General features: G+C 39.0%; 1 protein-coding gene across 4 annotated transcripts in view; it reads left to right on the forward strand.

Annotated features, from left to right (window-relative positions):
* The window catches only part of LOC114054196 (DNA repair-scaffolding protein-like), a 556,996-nt gene that overhangs the window by 493,981 nt on the left and 43,802 nt on the right, over positions 1-19,213 (forward strand). For 2 of the 4 annotated variants that reach the window (XM_027877359.1, XM_027877360.1), the window contains exons 15-17: positions 10,405-10,491; positions 17,099-17,300; positions 18,297-18,449. In XM_027877359.1, the coding sequence (XP_027733160.1) occupies positions 10,405-10,491; positions 17,099-17,300; positions 18,297-18,449 (442 nt within the window). The remainder of the gene's footprint in view (positions 1-10,404; positions 10,492-17,098; positions 17,301-18,296; positions 18,450-19,213) is intronic. The other 2 variants (XM_027877362.1, XM_027877361.1) reach the window with 2 other exon arrangements.

The following is a 19,213-nucleotide window of genomic DNA, read 5'->3' on the forward strand; positions in this document are numbered from 1 at the left end:
TTGCCTTACCAAAAAGCAAAAAATAAAAAGAAAGAGAAAGAAACTTTTAAAAAGGCAAAGACCTATAAAAATCCATTTCTTTGAGTTATTCTGAAGGAGACATAGAAAATGCTGTGCATTAATAATTGCAAAAAAAAAATGCTCCCTACCTATATGTACTGGCTACGTACATGACATTCTATGATTCTCTAACTTGTTACACTAGATAATATGGTCCTAGCAGCTTTTTATATAGATAATATGGTCTTAGATAATTATTTTATACTGATAACATGGTCATAGCTGGAGAATTTAGCTACTACCTTAAAGGAATTAAATGCCTTTTTTTTTTTTTAGTTCCAAATTATCTCCCTTCCTCCACTCCCTCCTCCACCCATTGAAAAGGCAAGACACTTTAATTACATTAATATTTCACAATTAGACATCAGTACTTTTTTTTAATCCTTTGTGCATAGTAAGATGCAATAAATATTTGTTGAATGAATACCAGAGAAATCCCTAAAGTGGCTGTATGCCGCCTGTTGATGATCCCTTGGGAGTGGGAAATCTATTGCTTTGCCACATGCATCTCTTTCTTCTTACTGTCTCCTGTTCTTCCTTTCTGACTTCCCACTTATTTCCTTTATTTCTCTCCTTGGCTAAGCATGCCAATAAAGAACGTCAGCATTTCTTATCACCACCCTTGGTGGCAATTAAAACTAATTAGGTCAATAACACTGGTGTAGTCAAAAGAACTTTAGTTTTGTTGTCAAAGAACCTGGGCTCCAATCCAGCCTCTGACTCTTATGATCTGTAGAATTCTGGACAATTCACTTAACCTGCTTGGGACTCAGTTTCCTCATCTTTATAATGAAAGGATTGAATTAAATGACCTTTGACATCCCTCCTCACTCTAAATCTGTGCTCCTCTGACTTCTGAGATATCTTTCAGCTCTAAATCTGTGCTCCTATAATCATTTGCCTTAAAGTTCCTTGGCCTCTTAAATGACAGAATAACAATTCATAAGACAATAATGGCAGAGACTTTTTATCTGCTTCTCTCCCCCAAACCACTATTCCCATTCCTCATTTTGACCTATGTTAGAGCTAGCAGGGACCTAAGAAGTCATTTCTTTTAACCTTTTTATTTTACAAATGAGGAAACTGAAAGTCCAATAAGGGATTTGACTTGCTCCTAGGGTCTTTATCTAGTAAGTGCCTGAAAGGTGACTTGAACCCACTTTAAGCCAGAGATTCTCACAGTTCTGTGCCTGGAGCAATATCTACAAATCACCATCAACCATAAAAGCCGTGGGGTTGCTGTGTGGCCTCCAGAGTCAGTGTAGTGCCCTGACACATTCCAGTCGATAAATTAGAGATCTTGAAAGAGACACAAGGTTGGGCATGAAAGAACCTAGTGCACACCGGAGCCGCAATCTGGAGCCCTGATCTAGACCGTCTCACGAATGAAATAGCCTCTGAACTAACAAATTCCTTCCTCACTTTTCTTCAAAGCTTTCCTGAAATCCCATCCCCAGGGAGTCATTTTTTATTAAAAGCTACTCTTTTTAATCCCCCCATGTAATTAATAATAGTGGGCATGGTGCTTTCCAGTCAAAGTTCATTCCAATGTATTATCTTGTTTGATCCTCACTGTCCTCTTAGGTAGGCAGGGCAGGTCTAATATCCTCATATTTCAAATGAGGACAGGAGTTAGAGTAGATGAGAGAGCTGGGGAAGAATCCAGGCCTTTTGACTTGCGGCTCATTATACTTGTGAAGAAGCTGTGATGCCATATTACTTTCTCTCTTATGCAGGGATTGTGTTGCAGGTCTTCACATATCTGTGGGGTTATTTTCTCCCTGTTAAGATTATGAGCTCTTGGAAGGCCAAAACTGCATCTTATCTATGCTACTCTCTCAGATAAATCTTTCCTCTCACATTTATTTAAGGGAGAAGTCATCAAAAGCAATGAGGGAAGGGCAGAAGAATGTAAAGAAGAGTGAAAAACTATCTTGAGGCAATGACACATATGGTGTTGTTCTGTTACGTGGTTATTTCCATGGCCGTGTTTCAGGTTATTGGATGGTGGTCATTAAGAACAAAGTTTTGAGTCATTATAAATGGAGCTGAACTTTAAACATTGTAGAGAAAGATGCAGTGAGGAAATTGACGTTAGAACTCCCCCACCCCTCCCCAACAGTCCATATTAGAAAGTACCTTGCACTTGGAATTAAAAGATCTGGGTTCAAGTCCTAGCTCTGTAACTTTAGATAGGTTGCGTTGCCTTCCCAGGCATCCATTTCCTCTTCTATGAAATGGACATTTATAAACTGTAGCTCTAAAGAGCTATGTAAATGTAAGCTGTTCATTGTTTTAATTATCATTGTAAAAGCATGCTTGCTGTCTGTTGCCTGCATGGTATCTACCCTGACTCTCTTCCTATATAAAATATCATAAGTTGCAACTTGTCTGTCCTTTGTCGCAAAGGTTTGTTTTTCACCTTCAGTGTGTTGTAAGGACAGGAATCTAGGTGGTGAAGTGGATAGAGTTCCAGGTCTGGAACCCGGAAGGCTCATCTTCCTGAGTTCAAATATGGCCTCAGATACTTACTAGCTGTGTGACCTTGGGCAAGTCACCTAACCCTGTTTGCCTCAGTTTCCTCATCTGTAAAATGAGCTGGAGAAGGAAATGGCAAACCACTCCAGGATCTTTGCCAAGAAAACCCCAAAAGGGGTCGTCAAAAATCAGGCTTGGCTCAAAAATGACTGAACTGAATGTGTTGTAAGGAGGCTCTTGACTGAACAAACTCATTGATTAGCATCAGGAAAACAAGCTACAGATAATCATTTAAATTTTTTACTTGATAGAGGAAATAAATGTCTTCTCTTCCTAGACCTTTTGAATGCATAATCCTATCAGGAGCTAAAGAGAAAAGCAGAGTATCCTTTTTAATTTTTTCATTGTTGTTATTTGGATTAAGAATTCTATTATACAAGGAAAAAACGATAAATAAATTCCATCTGTGCTGTTTACTGGGCTCTATTGTAACCAGATCCTCCTGTTGTTGTCTTTGTGGCCTCTGTGTTCAGAACAAGTTGACATGATAACTTTACTACTACTTCTGATTAACATTCTCCTTTTGATAACAGTGATTTTTGGTCACTGTGCAAATGCTTGCTTTCCTTTTTTTTCCTTTTTCTTTTCTTTGACTAATTCTCTTGTTATATATTACATGATTATAGTGCCTAACACAATGCCTGACACATAATATATGTGATATTCAGGATCATGGTTCCCCTGTTTCCCTGAAATAGGTTCTAGTTTTCCTTAAAAGGCAGCAGTATTTGTCTCTGGGACTTGATTGTGCCCCAGCCTCCCTCGATGGGGCAATTTTCTGGTCACCTGAAGGCATAAAAAGTCCCCCCTTGTAGAATCAAGGCCCCTCAGACTGAGTGGATCTCTGAGGACCACAAGTTATCCTATCCTGCCCTGCTGACTAATTTCCATTCGAGGGAAGGGGGTGGAGCCCCACTTCTTTGAGAAGCTAAGTGCTTCTTTTATCTTTATATGCTGGTTTCCTAGCCTTGCTTGCTAAGGCAAAGTTAACCTCTTTTGTTAACTATTCTATGACTTTCGAGTCCCTGTTTCATCCCAACAACAAACCTAAACAAACAAAAAGTTGGCATTAGGCCTTCTCCTAATTTTTGGTATAGTCAGAGCTTATTAAACAGCATTTGCTAAATTGAAATGATTTGCTAAGTTGAAATGAATCAGTTATGGCATTGGGTGGAACCCAATCTATCTTATCTAGGCCACATCTATAGTATCCTCTGGAACAAATCATCATGCAGCAGCAGAAGCCTCCCAGGGAGGGGGAAACTGTTCCCTCCTGACTACTCCCAGTCTGTTCCTGGGAAGTGCTCATGTATAGGAAATTGTTCTTCACGATTCATTATTAATCTGCTTTTCTACAATTTCTACCCATCACTCATTATTCTGCCCTCAGCCAACCGGTCTAGTGCCTCTTCCACAATGATTCTTTCATTTAACAATCATTTATTAAGAATAAATTATGAACACGATACCAAAGGTACAAAGATAAAAAGGACAAGAGGCCCCTGCCCTGAAGACACTTAGATTTTATTGAGGGATAGAACATGTAAATTTATAAGTAAATGCAAAATAATTTGATGACCAAGAGAGTGCTAATAATTATAGGGACTGATTTTGGGTGAGAGGTGGTATTTTAACTTGAGTCCTCTCATATATCTCCTACATCTGTCTGCTCTAAGCTACATATCTTCAGGCCTTTAAGTCAATCTTCTAACAGGATTTTACCCTTCTTTCAGAAATACAAATATTCACAGTAAAAATGGATGGATTTTAGTTATCAATGCCATCAAAAATATCGCCTAAAATAGTCCTGTAAACTGAAAAAGAGTATTCAGTTAAGAAATTGGTTAATGGACCATCCTAGTCACCTTCCACTGAAAACAGTCTGTGGTTGGAATATCCATCCCAAAACGTGACATGTAAAATCAGTCACAATATGTACTCCAAGTGTGGTCTCACCATAGCAAAGAACAACAGGACTGTCACCACACTTACCTGTATACTATGCCTCTCTTAAAGCATCCTAAGAGTGAATTCAGTTTTTTTGCTAGTATGTTACACTATTGATTCATATTGAGTTTATAATCCTCGAAACACCCAAATATTTTTTACATGAACGGCAGCAGTCTTACCATGACTTCCCATCCTGTCCTTATGTAATTGATTTTCTGAATCCAAGTATTAATACTTTAAGTTTATCCTCATTAAATACCATCTTATTAGACATGTTACATTAGTCTAACCTATTAAGGTCTAAATAGGATAGAAGGTGCTCAGCTAAAGCTTCCCTTATCTTCTGGAGGGCTTTCCTTTCCCTTTCAAAAACCTCTTGATCATATTTGCAAAATTACCATCAAATAATTTTTAGTTTTTCAATTAACCAGCCCTTGCTTTCTCTACCTCTTGCTCTACCCCAACACCACTGGGGCAAAAAGAAAAACAAAATACTTTAACAAATATGCGTAGTCAAGAAAAACAGATTCCCACATCAGCTATGTCCAGAAATATATGTCTCATTCTTTATCTTAAGTCTGTCACCTCTCTGTCAGGAGTAAGTAGAGTACTTCATCACTGGTCCTCTGAAATCATAGTCATTGAATCATTCAGAGTTTTTAAGTCCTTTGAAGTTAATTGTCTTTACAATATTATTGTTGTATAAATTATTCTCCTATTGCCACTCAATTCATTCTGCAATGAGTTTATATGAACCTTTCCAAGTTTCTCTGAAACCATCCTTTTTGTTTTTACACATCAGTAATTACTTCCACCAAGCCCATTGCAACTAACAATCTTTTAATTTACCTTAATATTTCACTTATCAAAAGGTTGAGAAAGCAACTTGGAGAAATTCTGTCCTGAATCTGATTCTTACTAAAAAGGTTGGTCACTAACTGATTACCAAGGGTAGAAATGATGGGAACTTTTGGATTTAAGTAAAAATAGAGCTAGAGGAGAGAAAAGCCAAACAGAGAAAAGTGGAAACAGAGTAGGGCCACCAAAAATAACTAAAAGGTGAAGGGTGTCAGTAAAGCTATGTTAGGAAAAAGAAGAGGATTAGAGAATAGGAGAACTAATTGGGGTGAATGGGAGAGTGATAATTGACAATAGAGGGAAGACAGAGCTGATTCATTCTTATCTTACTTGTGTTTTTTTTTTTAATTTACACCAAGGAAAATGACTTTTATTCTCAAAATTATAAAACAAAAATGGCAGCACCTAGCTGCCCTTAATGAATTAAAATTCTTTGGCATACACAAACTGTGTGCTTGTGTACTAAAAGGACTAGTGGGTTGTATGTGTGCTTTCTGAACCACTTCTGGTGATAATACGAAAGATCCAGTGACTCAAAGGGTAGTCATTAATGGTTCAATGTCAGCTTGGCAAGAAGTCCCATGGTGCTGTTTAACATTTTTATCAGTGATTTGAATAAAGATATAGATGCTTGCTTATCAAATTTGCAAGACAGAAGGGAGGGAGAGCACAGTAGAGGAAAGAGCCAGGATCTAAAATAATCTTGACAGGCTAGAGCATTGAACTGAATCAAAGTCTTACACTTGGGTTCAAAAAATTAACTTCACAAGTACAAAATAGAGGAAAATGGCTAGAACAGTTTGTTTGAAAAAGATGCATTTTAAAGGAAGGGAATGGACTGTGTGGGGCACAGAGAGTGAGTCCACTCGTGGGAGATGGTCAGTGCAAAAGCAGGCAGACAAGGTCCAATGAGGCTAGAAGAACAGGTGGAATCTGGGTTGTAAGGGTTTTAAAAGCTAAACAGAGGAATTTATGTTTTGTTCTAGAGGTAATGGGAAACCATTGAAGTTTGTTGAGTAGGAAATGCTATGCTTAAGGAAGACTACTTTGGCAGCCATCTGTACGATGGAGTGGAGTGGTAAGAAATTTGAGGCAAGGAGACCGAGTAGGAGGCTTTTTCAATATGTAAGTGGGAGGTGATGAGGCCTTAAACTAAAATGGTAGCTGTGTGAGTGGAAAGAGGGTTAAGACTCGAAAAATATTGTGAGGGTAAAAATGGCAAGATGTGTGGTACAGTTCAGTGAGGAGTCCAGGATAATATCAAGATTATGAACCTGGAAAATGATGATTCCCTCAATAGAAATAAGGAAGTTTAGAAGAGAAGAGGGTTTGCAGGGGTGGGGAGCCTGCGGCCTTGAGGCCACATGTGGCCCTCTAGGTCCTTGGGTGAGGCCTTTTGACTGAGTCCAAGTTTTACAGAACAAATCCTTTTATTAAGGGGGTTTGTTCTGTGACGTTTGGATTCAGTCAAAGGGCTGCACTTGAGGACCTAGAGGGCCACATGTGGCCTTGAGGCCTCAGATTCCCCACCCCTGGAGGGTAAAGGTAATGAGTCCAGTTTTTAGACATGTTGAGTTTAAGATGTCTTAATGATAGCTCCTTCTCTGTGTTCTTCAGAGTTCCCAAAATAGTGCTAGGACCTTTTCAGGGACATAGTAATAATTAGTAATTAACTGATAATTAGTTGTTGACAGACTTTGCCAGTTTTTGTTTACATATTTGTTTTTTAACAAAATTACATTTACAAACAATGGATATTAAAAATAGTTTTACATGTAATTGGGGAAAAATATTTTTAAAAATCACATTTACAGAGAACTTAACTTTACGTTCATTTGCAGTTTAAAAAATGTTAAAAGTCAGATTATCAATGGTAACAATTGAAGATTCAAAGTTCTTTTCCTAGTAGAACAAAATCCTCTATTTGTTTTTAAATTCTTAGCTCAATCAAATTAAATTTCAAATGTGAAAGATGTACTTGTAAATGACATTGTGTTATTATTTTCTGGAGTATTTTTTTTTCCTTCCCTTTCTGAATTAGCAGAGGACTTACATTATCTGGATATAGGTACATTTATTTCTGTCAGCATAATTTTATGAATCATATGATTCTTCTCAAGCAAATGAATCATTCTGAAATTTCTTCATGTTTTTTGTTCACGAAAAAGGGAAAATATCCCCTTTTAAAATTATGTATGACGTTTTTGCTCTTGAGAAACATGCACATTAGCAGTAAAAGCTTAATTTATCCAATTAACAAGATCACAGAATATCAGAGTTAGAAGGTAACTCAGACGCCATCTAGTCCAATTCATCTAGACCTGAATTTGTCGTGAAGCCTTTGATTTAAAGCCCCCCCAAAGAGCTGGAGCCCATTGTCTTTCAGAGTAACCTGCTCCACTTTGAGATAGCTCTGATTGTTAGGAAGTTTTCCTTACGTCATTTCTACATTTGCAGCTGTAACTTCTACCCATTATTCCTACTTTGCTTTCTAGAGCCAAGCAGAGCCTGTCTTTTCTTCATGATCAGCATCCAAATTTTTGAAGATAGCTAATATATCCCAGCTGGGTCTTCTCTAGTTTTTTCAGCTAATTCCCATATAGCAAAGAACTACGGGCCCTCTGCTGAGTTCTACTACTACCCCTGACCCTTGTTATGACCCAGCTGTCAGTGTGAACGTCACTTAACCTCTTGGCCTCTATTTCCTCATCTGTAAAATGGGGACAATCATAGCACCTGCCACAGAGGGTTGTTCTGAAGATCAAATGAGATAACATGTAAAGTGTGTCGTGAACTGCTAAAAGTACCTTTTAAAGTGCTGTGTAAGTGGCAGCTATCATCGTCATCTTGGTTCCCCTCTTCTGGAAACTCTTCAGGTGTTCTTAATGTTCTTAAAATGTGGCAGCCAGAACTAAATACAATATTCCATTTGTGATTGAGCAGGAGTGAGTACAATAGGACTGTTGTTCAGTTCTTTAGTCATGTCCGACTCTTTGTGACTCCCTATGGGGTTTTCTTGGCAAAGATACTGGAGTGGTTTGCCATTTCCTTCTCCAGGGGATTAAGGCAAACAGAGGTTAAGTGACCTGCCCAGGGTCGCACAATCAGTGAGTGTCTAAGGCAAGATTTGAACTCAGTTCTACCTGACTCTAAGTCCATCTATTTATCTACCTAGCTGCCTCCACTATCCCCAATAGTGTCCTCATCCAATTCTCCTGTGTTGCCTCCCAGTTGTGATGAAATGTTTGATACCAAAGAAGGCTAAAACCATTATTTAGAAAGGAGTTTAAGTTGTTTTTTTTTTCATCTCTGTCCTCATTACAATGCTAAGTTAAAAAATGTTCTGTATGTTTTGAAGAGATATATTTGGCATGTAATACATTCAAATTGTTCTAAAAAGTGTTCTAGGTCAAATGGCAGTGACTATGCAATTATTCATCCTGAATTCGCCATTAGCAATGTAAGTAAGATGCTATATGCAAAAAGGGCATGTGGCAATAATGGCGTGATCAGCGTTTATACTTGCCCTCCTGTACCAGGTTTCTTTTTGTCCTCCCACTCTGTCCCCTTGGGCTCCAGCTGAAGCTAACAGAGTAAAGAAGGTCCATGTCACTTGTTGGCCCTGGGGTCAGCTTTGGATTATCTTTTCCTGTAGAGGAAGAGTTAATGAAGATAACAAAATGAAATGAAATCTGGTCAACTAGGTGAAAGGCAATCCAGAGAGCCACATCAGAGATTTCTGCCTCTACCTTCTCTCTTAAGTTTTCTTGCCAAGAAAAATGGGGCCACAGCCCAGCAACTAGATGGCTGGGTGGCGCAGCCTAACAGTAGGGTATGGCTACCAATGGGTGTGAATAAATAGGAGTTGATAATACTTTGATTACAACTGCAATTAATCAAAACCCACCTAACCAGAAACCTCAATTAGAAAAAAAAGTTTCCCTTCTCCCCACTTCTTCAAGAAAGATATAAACTAAAAGATCTTTGAGGTCAAACCTCATTTCTGATTCTATTCAAGGAATTAGAATTAGGTATATATTTAAATAAGCAATCACAGTGATAATGTACTTTAGGTATGATTAAACCATGTCCCTGAAGATCCCAGTACATTGAAGAAAAATTTACTTTGTATTCGTTTCACTCTAATTAGTAAGAACAAAATGGAAAACTTTATCTTATAAATATTTTCAACAGTAAGTGTAAAATTTTTTAAAATGCCTTTCTAGTTATTTAACAAAAAATTGCCCCCCATCCTCTTAGTGTTCTAGTTTGTTGAATTTTTACTGCAATATACGTGTCATTTTACACAGAAGATATTTTATCTTGTTCCTTGTGACCATAGTTAGAAGATAAGAAGAGGAAAAAATAAAGAAGACAGAGTAACAATCAGAAATAATACAGTGTCTGCTCAAAAAATAACTGAGTCCTCAAAACTCTAAAAGAGTGTTTGGGTTTTCTTTAGCCCTCTTAGAAAATTGATTAATTATCAATTGCCCTTTTCTGCTTCTCAAAATTTCTTCTCAAAATCTCCCATTTTCTAATTTCTTCTTTCTCAAACATAGAAAGTTATTTCTATTGCTAAAGCCTATCTTTCAGCCTGTATCCTTGATCTCATCTCTTCCCATTGCCCTCAGGGCCTTGCTTCTGAAATTATCTATTCTCTATCATTCATCTTCAATCTCTCACTCTCTCCCTACTGGTTTCTTCTCATCTTCCTGCAAACATGCTAAAAATCACATAACTCCATAGTTGGAAGGAACCCCAGGGGCCTTCAGGCCTAACAAGTACGTGACTGAGGACCCTCTACAACATCCTCAGTTAATGGTCATCCAACTTTTCCATGAAGAGCTCTATAATTGAAGCTCTCAGGAGTTTTCCAGTTATTAAAACAAAACAAAACAAAACCCTATCCCATCTAGCTCCCCTCTTATATTTCTCCTCCTTTTTCTTACTGGACTTTTTGAAAAAGTTATCTATACCTCATAACTCTATTCCCAGAGTCTCCATACTGTGCCACATTCACTCCAGGCATCTTCTCTATCCCAGTGGAACCTTGGACTTGACCCAGGACGTGGGTCTCTGATGGTAAGCCTTCACTTTATCTTGCCTGGAAAAAGACCTCCACACCCCTTTCCTGTCTTCTCCACGCCGTGCTACTAAGCATCTCCTTCAAACCCCAATTTCCAGCTCCCCTTCCCACATAGAATGTAAGCTTATTGAGGTCAGAGACCATCTAGCTTGGTTACATTTGTGGCCCTGCTACTTTAACACAGGGTATGGTACCTAGTAAGCACTTAGTAAATGCTCTATCTACTACTTCACCAGTCACTCTTTCCTTAACCCTTTGCCAGCTGGTTACTATTCCCAGCACTCCTCGACTGAAACTAATTTCTCAAAAGTCACCTCCAAATCCCCAAATCCAATGGCCTTTGTTCAATTCTATACTCCTTGATTCAATTCAATAAATATTTAAGAGCTTTTTCCTTATAAAACTTTATGCTAGAAGCTTTGGCTCACAAAGACAAAAACTAAGTAGTTCCTGCTCTGACAGATTTTACATTCTGTGGTAGGTCAGGGTAGAGGAATGAGTAGAGCATAAACATAAATGGGGCAGGCTTTGCAGGGGAAGTAATACTGGGCTGAAGGAAGACTAGGATTCCTAGGGGTAGAGATGAGGAGGAAATGAATTCCAGGTAAGGGAGATGGCCTGTGGAAATGCCCATGGGCAAGACCTAGAGTGTCAAGTTCAGTGAATAGCTGGTAGTCCGGTTTGGCTGGAATGCATAGTTCATGAAGGGAAATAGTATGAAAATAAGGGTGGAAGGGTCAGTAGGATCCAGACTGCAAAGGGTCTTCAGTGCCAGGCTGAGGAATTTCTATTTTATCCTAAAGACAAGGAGGAGCCACTGACAATTTTTGAGCATGAGTGAAATGATCAAATATCTGTATACCTTGGGGAAACTATTTTAGCAGATTTATGGATGTTCAATTAGAGTATCTCTGTGCCAATAACTCTCAAATCTACATATCCAGTGCTCTTATCTCTCCTGAGCCCCGATTCTTCATCTCTTACTGCCTCTTGGACATCTCCCCCTGATGTCCTATGTGCATTTCAAACTCAAAATGTCCAAAACTAAAGTCATTATCTTTCCCTATAAACCCCTTGTTCTTCTTGACTTCCCTGTTTCTGTCAAGTAGTCCACTATTCTTCCAGTTAACAGCCTAGGAGTTATCCTCAGCTCTTCGTCTTTACTTCCCATATCCATTCAGTTACCAAGTCTCATCAAGTTCACTTCCTTAACCTTTCTTCCATCTATCTTATTTCTACTCACACCAAAACCAACTATTCCAGGCCTTATCACCTCTCACATGGACTGTTGCAATATCCTCTTTAAAAAATAAAAATAAGAGTTTTTATTGGTGTCTTCTGCTTCTTACATCATCATAATTATCCCAAGTATCTCTTCCTTTTCCCTTCCCCAGGAAGCTATTCCATATAACAAATAGTATTTTTTAGAGGAGGAAAAAAAAATCAGCACAACTGATTGATAGATTGAAAAGGTCCATGGGGCAGCTAGGTAGTGAAGTGGATAGAGCACCGGCCCTGAAGTTAGGAGGACCTGAGTTCAAATCTGGCCTCAGACTAAACACTTGACACTTACTAGCTGTGTGACCCTGGGCAAGTCACTTAACCCCAATTGCCTAAAAATTAAAAAAAAAGAAAAAGTCCAAAAACATCCACAATATGTAATACCTCCTATCTCCACAGAACAGTGGGTTGGGGGGGGGCATCCTCTCATATTTCTTCATTTGAGTCCTGCTTGATCTTTATAATTTTGTTATATTAACTTTTTGGTGTGTGGTTGTTCTTAACATTTACATTATTGTAGTTGCTGTGTATATTGAGTTTTTTTTCTCCACTTACTTCACCCTGCATCAGTTAATGTAAATCTTTCCGTGCTTCTCTATATTCATCATTTCTTACAGCATAGTAATGTCTTGTTTCATTCACATACCACAAGTTTAGCCATTCCCTGGTCAATGGCCATGATTTTTGTTTCCAGTTCTATGTCTCTGGATTGGTTTGCCTTGCCTCCCATCCATCCTCTTCACAGCTACCAAACTGATGCAAGTGTGACCACCTCTTGGAGACCTGAGCAAGAGGCACCAGTAGCTCCCCAAGCTGCCTTTAGGATAAAATATTAACTCCTCTATTTGTCCTGTGAAATGCTTTAAAATCTGGCTCCAGCCTATCTTTCCAAACTTATTCTACATTATTCGCCCTCTGCACACCAGCCAAACTGGATTTCTTGCTGTTCCATGTATGCAGCATTTCACTCTATAGCTTTGCACAATGCGTCTCCCTTTTTGTTGTTCAGTTGTTTTCAGTCGTATCTGACTCTTTATTTAGGGTTTTCTGGGTAGACATCCTGGAGTGGTTTGCCATTTCCTTCTACAGCTCATTTTGCAGATGAGGAAACTGAGGCAAACAAGTTGACGTGATTTGCCCAGGGTCACCCAGCTAGTCAGTGTCTGAGGCCAGATTTGAACTTAAGGAGATGAGTCTTCCTGACTCTAGGCCTGGTGCTCTATCCACTGCACCATCATGCCTAGAAAGCATGAATCTTTACCTCTGCCTCTAAGACCCCTTAGCTCCCTTCAAGTCTCAGCTCAAGTGCAGCTTCTACCAAGAGGTGAATCTAGACAAGATCCCATTCGTATTATGAGAAGGTACTAATTACAGAAAACAAGTCAACAGAAGAAAAACAACACGAAGAGTCCAACAGTGGGTTTTTTGTAAAGGTTACAAGGGACCTTAACTGTGTTAGCCTTCGTACATTCAGCTTCTGGGTCTAAATCCAGAAGCTTTCCCGCTCTTTTTGTGGCTAAACCATACTGCTCATTCAGAACAGGAGTAAAAGCATTCTCAAGGTTATTGGAAGCATGGGCTGAGTCTATAAGTCCATTAAATGAAGGCCATTCACTCATTTCAAGAATAATTTCTTGTATTTTATTGTACTTTCTTGTCCTTCATTGATAAGGCACCGTTTTCATGGGTGTGTGTGTCAGGCCTTTTCTGCTACCCCAATTGTTAAAGTCCCCATCAAATCAATGCATATTTTATAGACATCCTGTATCTTATTATCTATGAAATATTTTGTTCCTCCTTAGTAGAATATGAAGTCCTCAAAGGGAAAGACTGTCTTTGTCTTTGCATCCCCTGTGCCTAATTTAGTGCCTGGCACATGATAAGTGCTTAATGAGTGCTTGTTGATTGCCAGGTTGGAGGGGAGAGATTAGAAGGAGGAAGAACAGTTAATGGGCTCTTATAGTAGTCGAGGTTAGAGGTGATGAGTACCCCAATTAAAGTAGTAGCCATGTGACTGGAAAGAAGGAACAGATATGAAAGCTATCAGGAGGCCGAACTGACAAAACCTTAGAACAGATTGAATTAGTGGGACACAGAAGGGAGAATATTCCAAGATGACTCAATCAATATTTATTAAACACCTACTAAGTACCAGGCACTGTGCTCAGGTTATATGGCCTAGGAGATTTGAAGGAGGGTCAGGAATAGTAGGAATGTTAAGTTTTATATTGGAATGTTGATTTTGAGATGCCTATGCAGCGTCCAGGTAGAAGCGTCCAACAGGTAGTGGACAATGAGGTATTGGAGTTCAGAAAAGAGATTAGGGCTGGATAGAGAAAGAGAAATTCAGTAGTCCTCTGTGTCAACATGATGCTTTAATTCACAGGAGTAGATGCCGTCATCACCCAGGAAAAGAATGTAGAGTGGGAAGAGAATGGGGCACAGGACAGACCCTTTGTGAAAATGGGAAACCCAGCAAAGCACACTAAGAAGGAGTGGTCATATTTGTAAAATGGAGAACCAGAAAGGAAAAATGTTGTGGAGACTGGTAGAGTAGGAAGAGACTATCTAGGCCAAGTATCAAAAGCTTCAGAATCATCAAGGAGGAGGATGACTGAGAAAAGGCCATTAATGTTATCAACATTCATCATAAAGCAATCCATGATAACCATGGAGAAAACAGATGAGATGGAAACCAGACTGAAAAGGTGTAACAAAGTGAATGGATAATAAGAAAAAATGGATAATAAGAAGCAGCAAACACATACAATTCCTTCTAGGAATTTGGCAATGAAAAGGAAAGATAAAGGATGAGGAGATGTATGGTCAAGGACAAATTTTTTTAAGCAAAGCGTGTTTATAGACAACAGGGAAGGAACCAATAGATAGAGAGAAATTGAAGTTAAGAAAGAAAGATGGGACAAACTTCTGAAGGAGAAACAAGGGAAAAGTATTGAGGACCCAAGGAGAGATGTCAGCCTTAAGAAGGAGAAATGCCACTTCTTTCTCAGAAGAAAGGAGAAAAAAATGAGTGAAGATATAGAAGGTGCTCCTTAATCACTCTGCCTCATCTGATCCATTGTACACCTTGAATTTATAGATGCTTTCTCCTTGTTAGCTTCTAAGACCTTATACCATCCCAGTTCACCCACCTTTGATTGCTGTATCCTCTGCTAACTCTTCATCTTCCTCCCAACCACTTCAGATTGGGTTTTGACCCAAAGTTCTGACTGTGGTCCTTTTACTACAGAATTTCAATATAAGAAGGAACCTCAGAAACCATCTAGCCTATCCCTGAGCTGAATGAACAAAAATCCCTGGTATAACATTACTAACTATTGCTTGACAATTTCTAGCAAGGTGGAAACCCATTGCAGCTTTATATAGCTCTAATTGTTAGGGAAATTGTACATTTATCGATCTTAAAATTGTCTTTTTTGCACCTTCCACTCTTTGATCTTTGTTCTGTCCTGTGGTATCAAGCAGAAGCCTTTTCATTAAGATAGCCTTTCAAATAATTGAACACTGCTAGTATGCCCCAACCCCAACTCTTCTCCAAGATAAATATTCCCAGTTAGTAAGTCCCTATGAAATGATCTCAAGACCTTTCACCATCTTGATTGCCCTTCTCTGAATACTCCCCAGATTATCAGCATCCTTCCCAAAATATTACATCCAGAACTGGCTAGTCCTTATCTCTCTTAATGCACCTCCCCCACATCTGATCCTTGTGAACTTTACTTTTCTTTGAACCTAAGTGTAAAACATTAAATATATCCCTATCAAATTTCATCTTGTTAATTTGACCCAATATTCTGGCCTGTTAAAATCTTTTGCGCTCTTATCATCCTGTGTGTAGCATATCCTGCCTAGTTTGTATCATGTGCAAATTTTGAAGAATATACCATCTCTCCCATTATTGAGTTATTGATAAAGATACCAAACAGCACAAGGCCAGGAATAGGTCCCTCTTCTAAGTTGTTATTGACAGCTGTGGGTATGGGTATTTGACCAATCAGGCTGCAAGTCTGCTGGTGACGCTATCAAGCAAGTGGCCAGAAAGTAGAATTGAAGTGAGCCTGAGATAGTGGGCCGGGTGAGGCAAGGATTAGGAAGCAGGGCCTCAGGGCAGAAGTTTCGGAGATGAGAGGGTTAAAACCTCCAGGGCATGGTTGCTAGTACTGAGGAAAAGGTCCTTGGTGAGTCTGGTTAGAAGATGGCTGTGCTTGTTGATTGATTAACTGATTACCACTTAAATCAGGTAGTATAGAAAGGGGTCTGGGAAATGAGGTGCTAAGAAACAGAAGGTCTGAGTTCTGTGCCTTCATCTTCTAGTGATCTTAAACAAGTCATTTAATTCAACTGAGTCTTGGTTTTTCTGTTGTGTAATGGAAATGGTTCCTTCTCACCCCCATCCAAAGAGAATGTTTGAGGTCAGGGACTATTTTGGGTTTTTTGGTTTTGGCATCCCCAGGGTAGCACACTGGCTTACCCTTAGAAGGCATGTAATAAATATCTATTCAATAAATGAATGCTTGTTCCAAAGCAGTGACGTTGGTATAGGTGTCATAATGTTAAGTCTACATTTATCCTTTTTTCTTTAATTAAACAGGCATTCAAATACAAGTATGAGAATCATGGCTTTTAGAGCAGAGAGGAACCTTAGAAATCATCTACCAGGGTGGGGAGCCTGCAGCCTTGAGGCCACACATGGCCTTCTAGGTCCCTGAGTACAGCCTTTTGCCTGAGTCTAAGTTTCACAGAACAAATCTTTTTATTGAGGGGATTTGTTCTGTGAAGTTTGAATTTAGTCAAAGGGCTGCACTTAAGGACCTAGAGGGCCACATGTGGCCTCGAGGCCCACAGGTTCCCTACCCCTGACTAGGCCATTGCCTTATTTGAAACATAAGAAAACTGAGGAACAAAGAAGTTAAATGATTTGGCCAAGACTATATAGCGATTATTTTAGCTGTTTAAGAGTTTGTTAAAGGCTTTGCATATTCACATAAATGGAAAAAAGATTGGTGTGATAATAGATTTCACAATGTACAGAATTCATCAGATGTCTATCAGCAAATCAGTATTAATATGGGCTTTCAGCCATGGGATCATCACCCTCTCTTGGGTCTCTGCTGCCCAAGGTGGCAGTTAGTTATTTGTGACCTCCTATCAAAGGACTAGATGTTTTAAAAATATTTGGCAAAATGGGATTCTCCTTTCTCTGGTAGTAATAATAGTAGTAGTCTTATATCACTATATTTTATCCTGAATGCAAGTATAGCTTTTAAGCTAAAAAGGTTTTGCTCTGTTTTGAATTCATAGTTAAAAAGTAATCTTCCTGTGGACCAAAGGGAAATTTGGCTGATAGTGACCGATGCCACACTGCAGCTGGAAAATGCCAGCCTCCCAAAGACTGTGCCAGTGTGTGTGACATCATCATGTGTAATCACCCCTGAAGTCATGGAAGCCCTCACAGATGCGACATCACATTCCATCTTCTTCAAAGATGTTCTACAAGAAAATGGTAATGTTAATGGTTTGGGCTCAGAGATGGGCAGACTACAGTCAAGAAGTGATACTATATGCCCTCCAGATATTTCTAGGTCCCAGATATAGAGGTGTTAAGTCTCTAGTTTAAAATAATGGAGACTGTTGTCATAATAGCCATACTCTATGAGCTCTTTGAGATAGTGGTGACTTATGGAATGGTTCACTTAGAGTGAGGGAGCATTACTTCTCGGCACACATGTCCGCTCCCCTTATCAGGCATGAACACTTACTTATTCAGCATCTAAACAAACTAGCCAGGCTATGGCCTAACTTTTTTTTTTTTTTATGTTATCCGCTGTAGTTTTGGCTTGCTCTTAGGATTGCATTCTGCTCCTACTGCTAAGATGAGTTCACAATCTAGCCTTTGGAAGTTCTTAGTGCCACCAAGGGTTCACACTTAGAGCAGGCTGAGAAGCCTGTTACACAGTCTCAGGGACTACTTCCTTGTGCCTGCTGAAGTCACAGCCAAAGGCCTTGGAAGAAGCAACACACCCTCCTTTAGTCTTTGTCCAAGTTGTGTGAAAGATGCCAATTAGATACTTAGATAGTTGGGCTGCTTTTGACCACCTTGACATGGAGATCTAGACTACCAGAAGTTGTTTGTCAGAGAACACTTTTGAAAACAAGTAGAGTTTAAGGAATTGTAAATGTGTAAGCTTGAATCGATCAGCCTATTTTTCCAGGGATCAAGCTAAAATCCTAGCTGAATTGTGTTTGGATCCAGTGTTTGCATGGTTTTTGGTGTTTTTTTTTTTTCAACCTAGTATAAATGTACTTGTTGAGAGGCCTTGGGGCTTACACATAACACAATGCACATTTCATTGAAGACAATCTGTTGACATAAACCTGACACATGACTGAGCTTTTTCTTATGGCTCTAAGTAATTGGCAAAGGGAATTGTCTTCATTGGCATGAACAATTAACTTTTTTCTTCATTGCTATAATAATCTTCAATGTTTCTGTTGGCAGGTAGACTTATTTGTGTTGAACGAACTGTCCTCATGCTTCAAAAGCCCTTTTTGTACACGGCTGCTAGTGCTGACACCTCTGAACTGACTAGCCCAGTTATGCTAGATGAATTAGATTCTACCACTCAAGTGAACTCCATTTGTAGTGTACAAGGTTGGTAGCCATCTTAATAGAAAATATTATTTTGTACATTTAAAGGTCTTGTCTTATGAATCATTTACTTTGTGTGCCAATCAATCTTGACTTCCGAAGGGTTGAAGTCTTTTGTATTACTGATTGTCATGGTTTACCTCTAAGCCTCAGTTTTTTCTATTACTTCCCTGTGAAGTTATGGTAAAAATAAATAAATATTTATAATAAAAGATTACCCACAGGTATTAAAATTAGCAGAAATAACAAGCACTAATTTTGAATCAAGTCGGCTAGAGTTTAAACCTTTGGGGTTGAAGTCCTCAGCATAAAAATGGCCCCCCCAATCCTATTTGTTGATTTTGGAAGGGAGTGTTATGACCTTCCTTCCTGTCCCCAGCTGACAAGGTGGCCCCTTTCACCTGTTTATCCTCCTCTTCACTTGGAATATGATTCATTTATTACAACTACTATTTGTTCTTGAGCCAACGAGGTCTTAAGTATTGTACATCGTATTTTTTTAAATCTAACTTTCCTAAAGAATAATAATGATGAGGCCAAATTCTTCCTGCTATTATGACTGAACAATACTGGGAAGAATATTGATGCATCTTTGGAATTGAGAGAGTAGAGAAGAATGGATCTCCTTCCCACAAGGAAATGAGACTCTAAGCCTGAGATTGGTGTTATTTTGCTGGTATTGGTGCTGGTATTTCATGTGATGTACCCCCAAATGCCAACCATTGGGTCACAAGTATTGTCCACTTTCTGCTTATACATGTGGAAGA

This window comes from Vombatus ursinus, unplaced genomic scaffold, assembly GCF_900497805.2.
Source record: "Vombatus ursinus unplaced genomic scaffold, bare-nosed wombat genome assembly UNPS02014812.1, whole genome shotgun sequence".
Classification (NCBI taxonomy): domain Eukaryota; kingdom Metazoa; phylum Chordata; class Mammalia; order Diprotodontia; family Vombatidae; genus Vombatus; species Vombatus ursinus.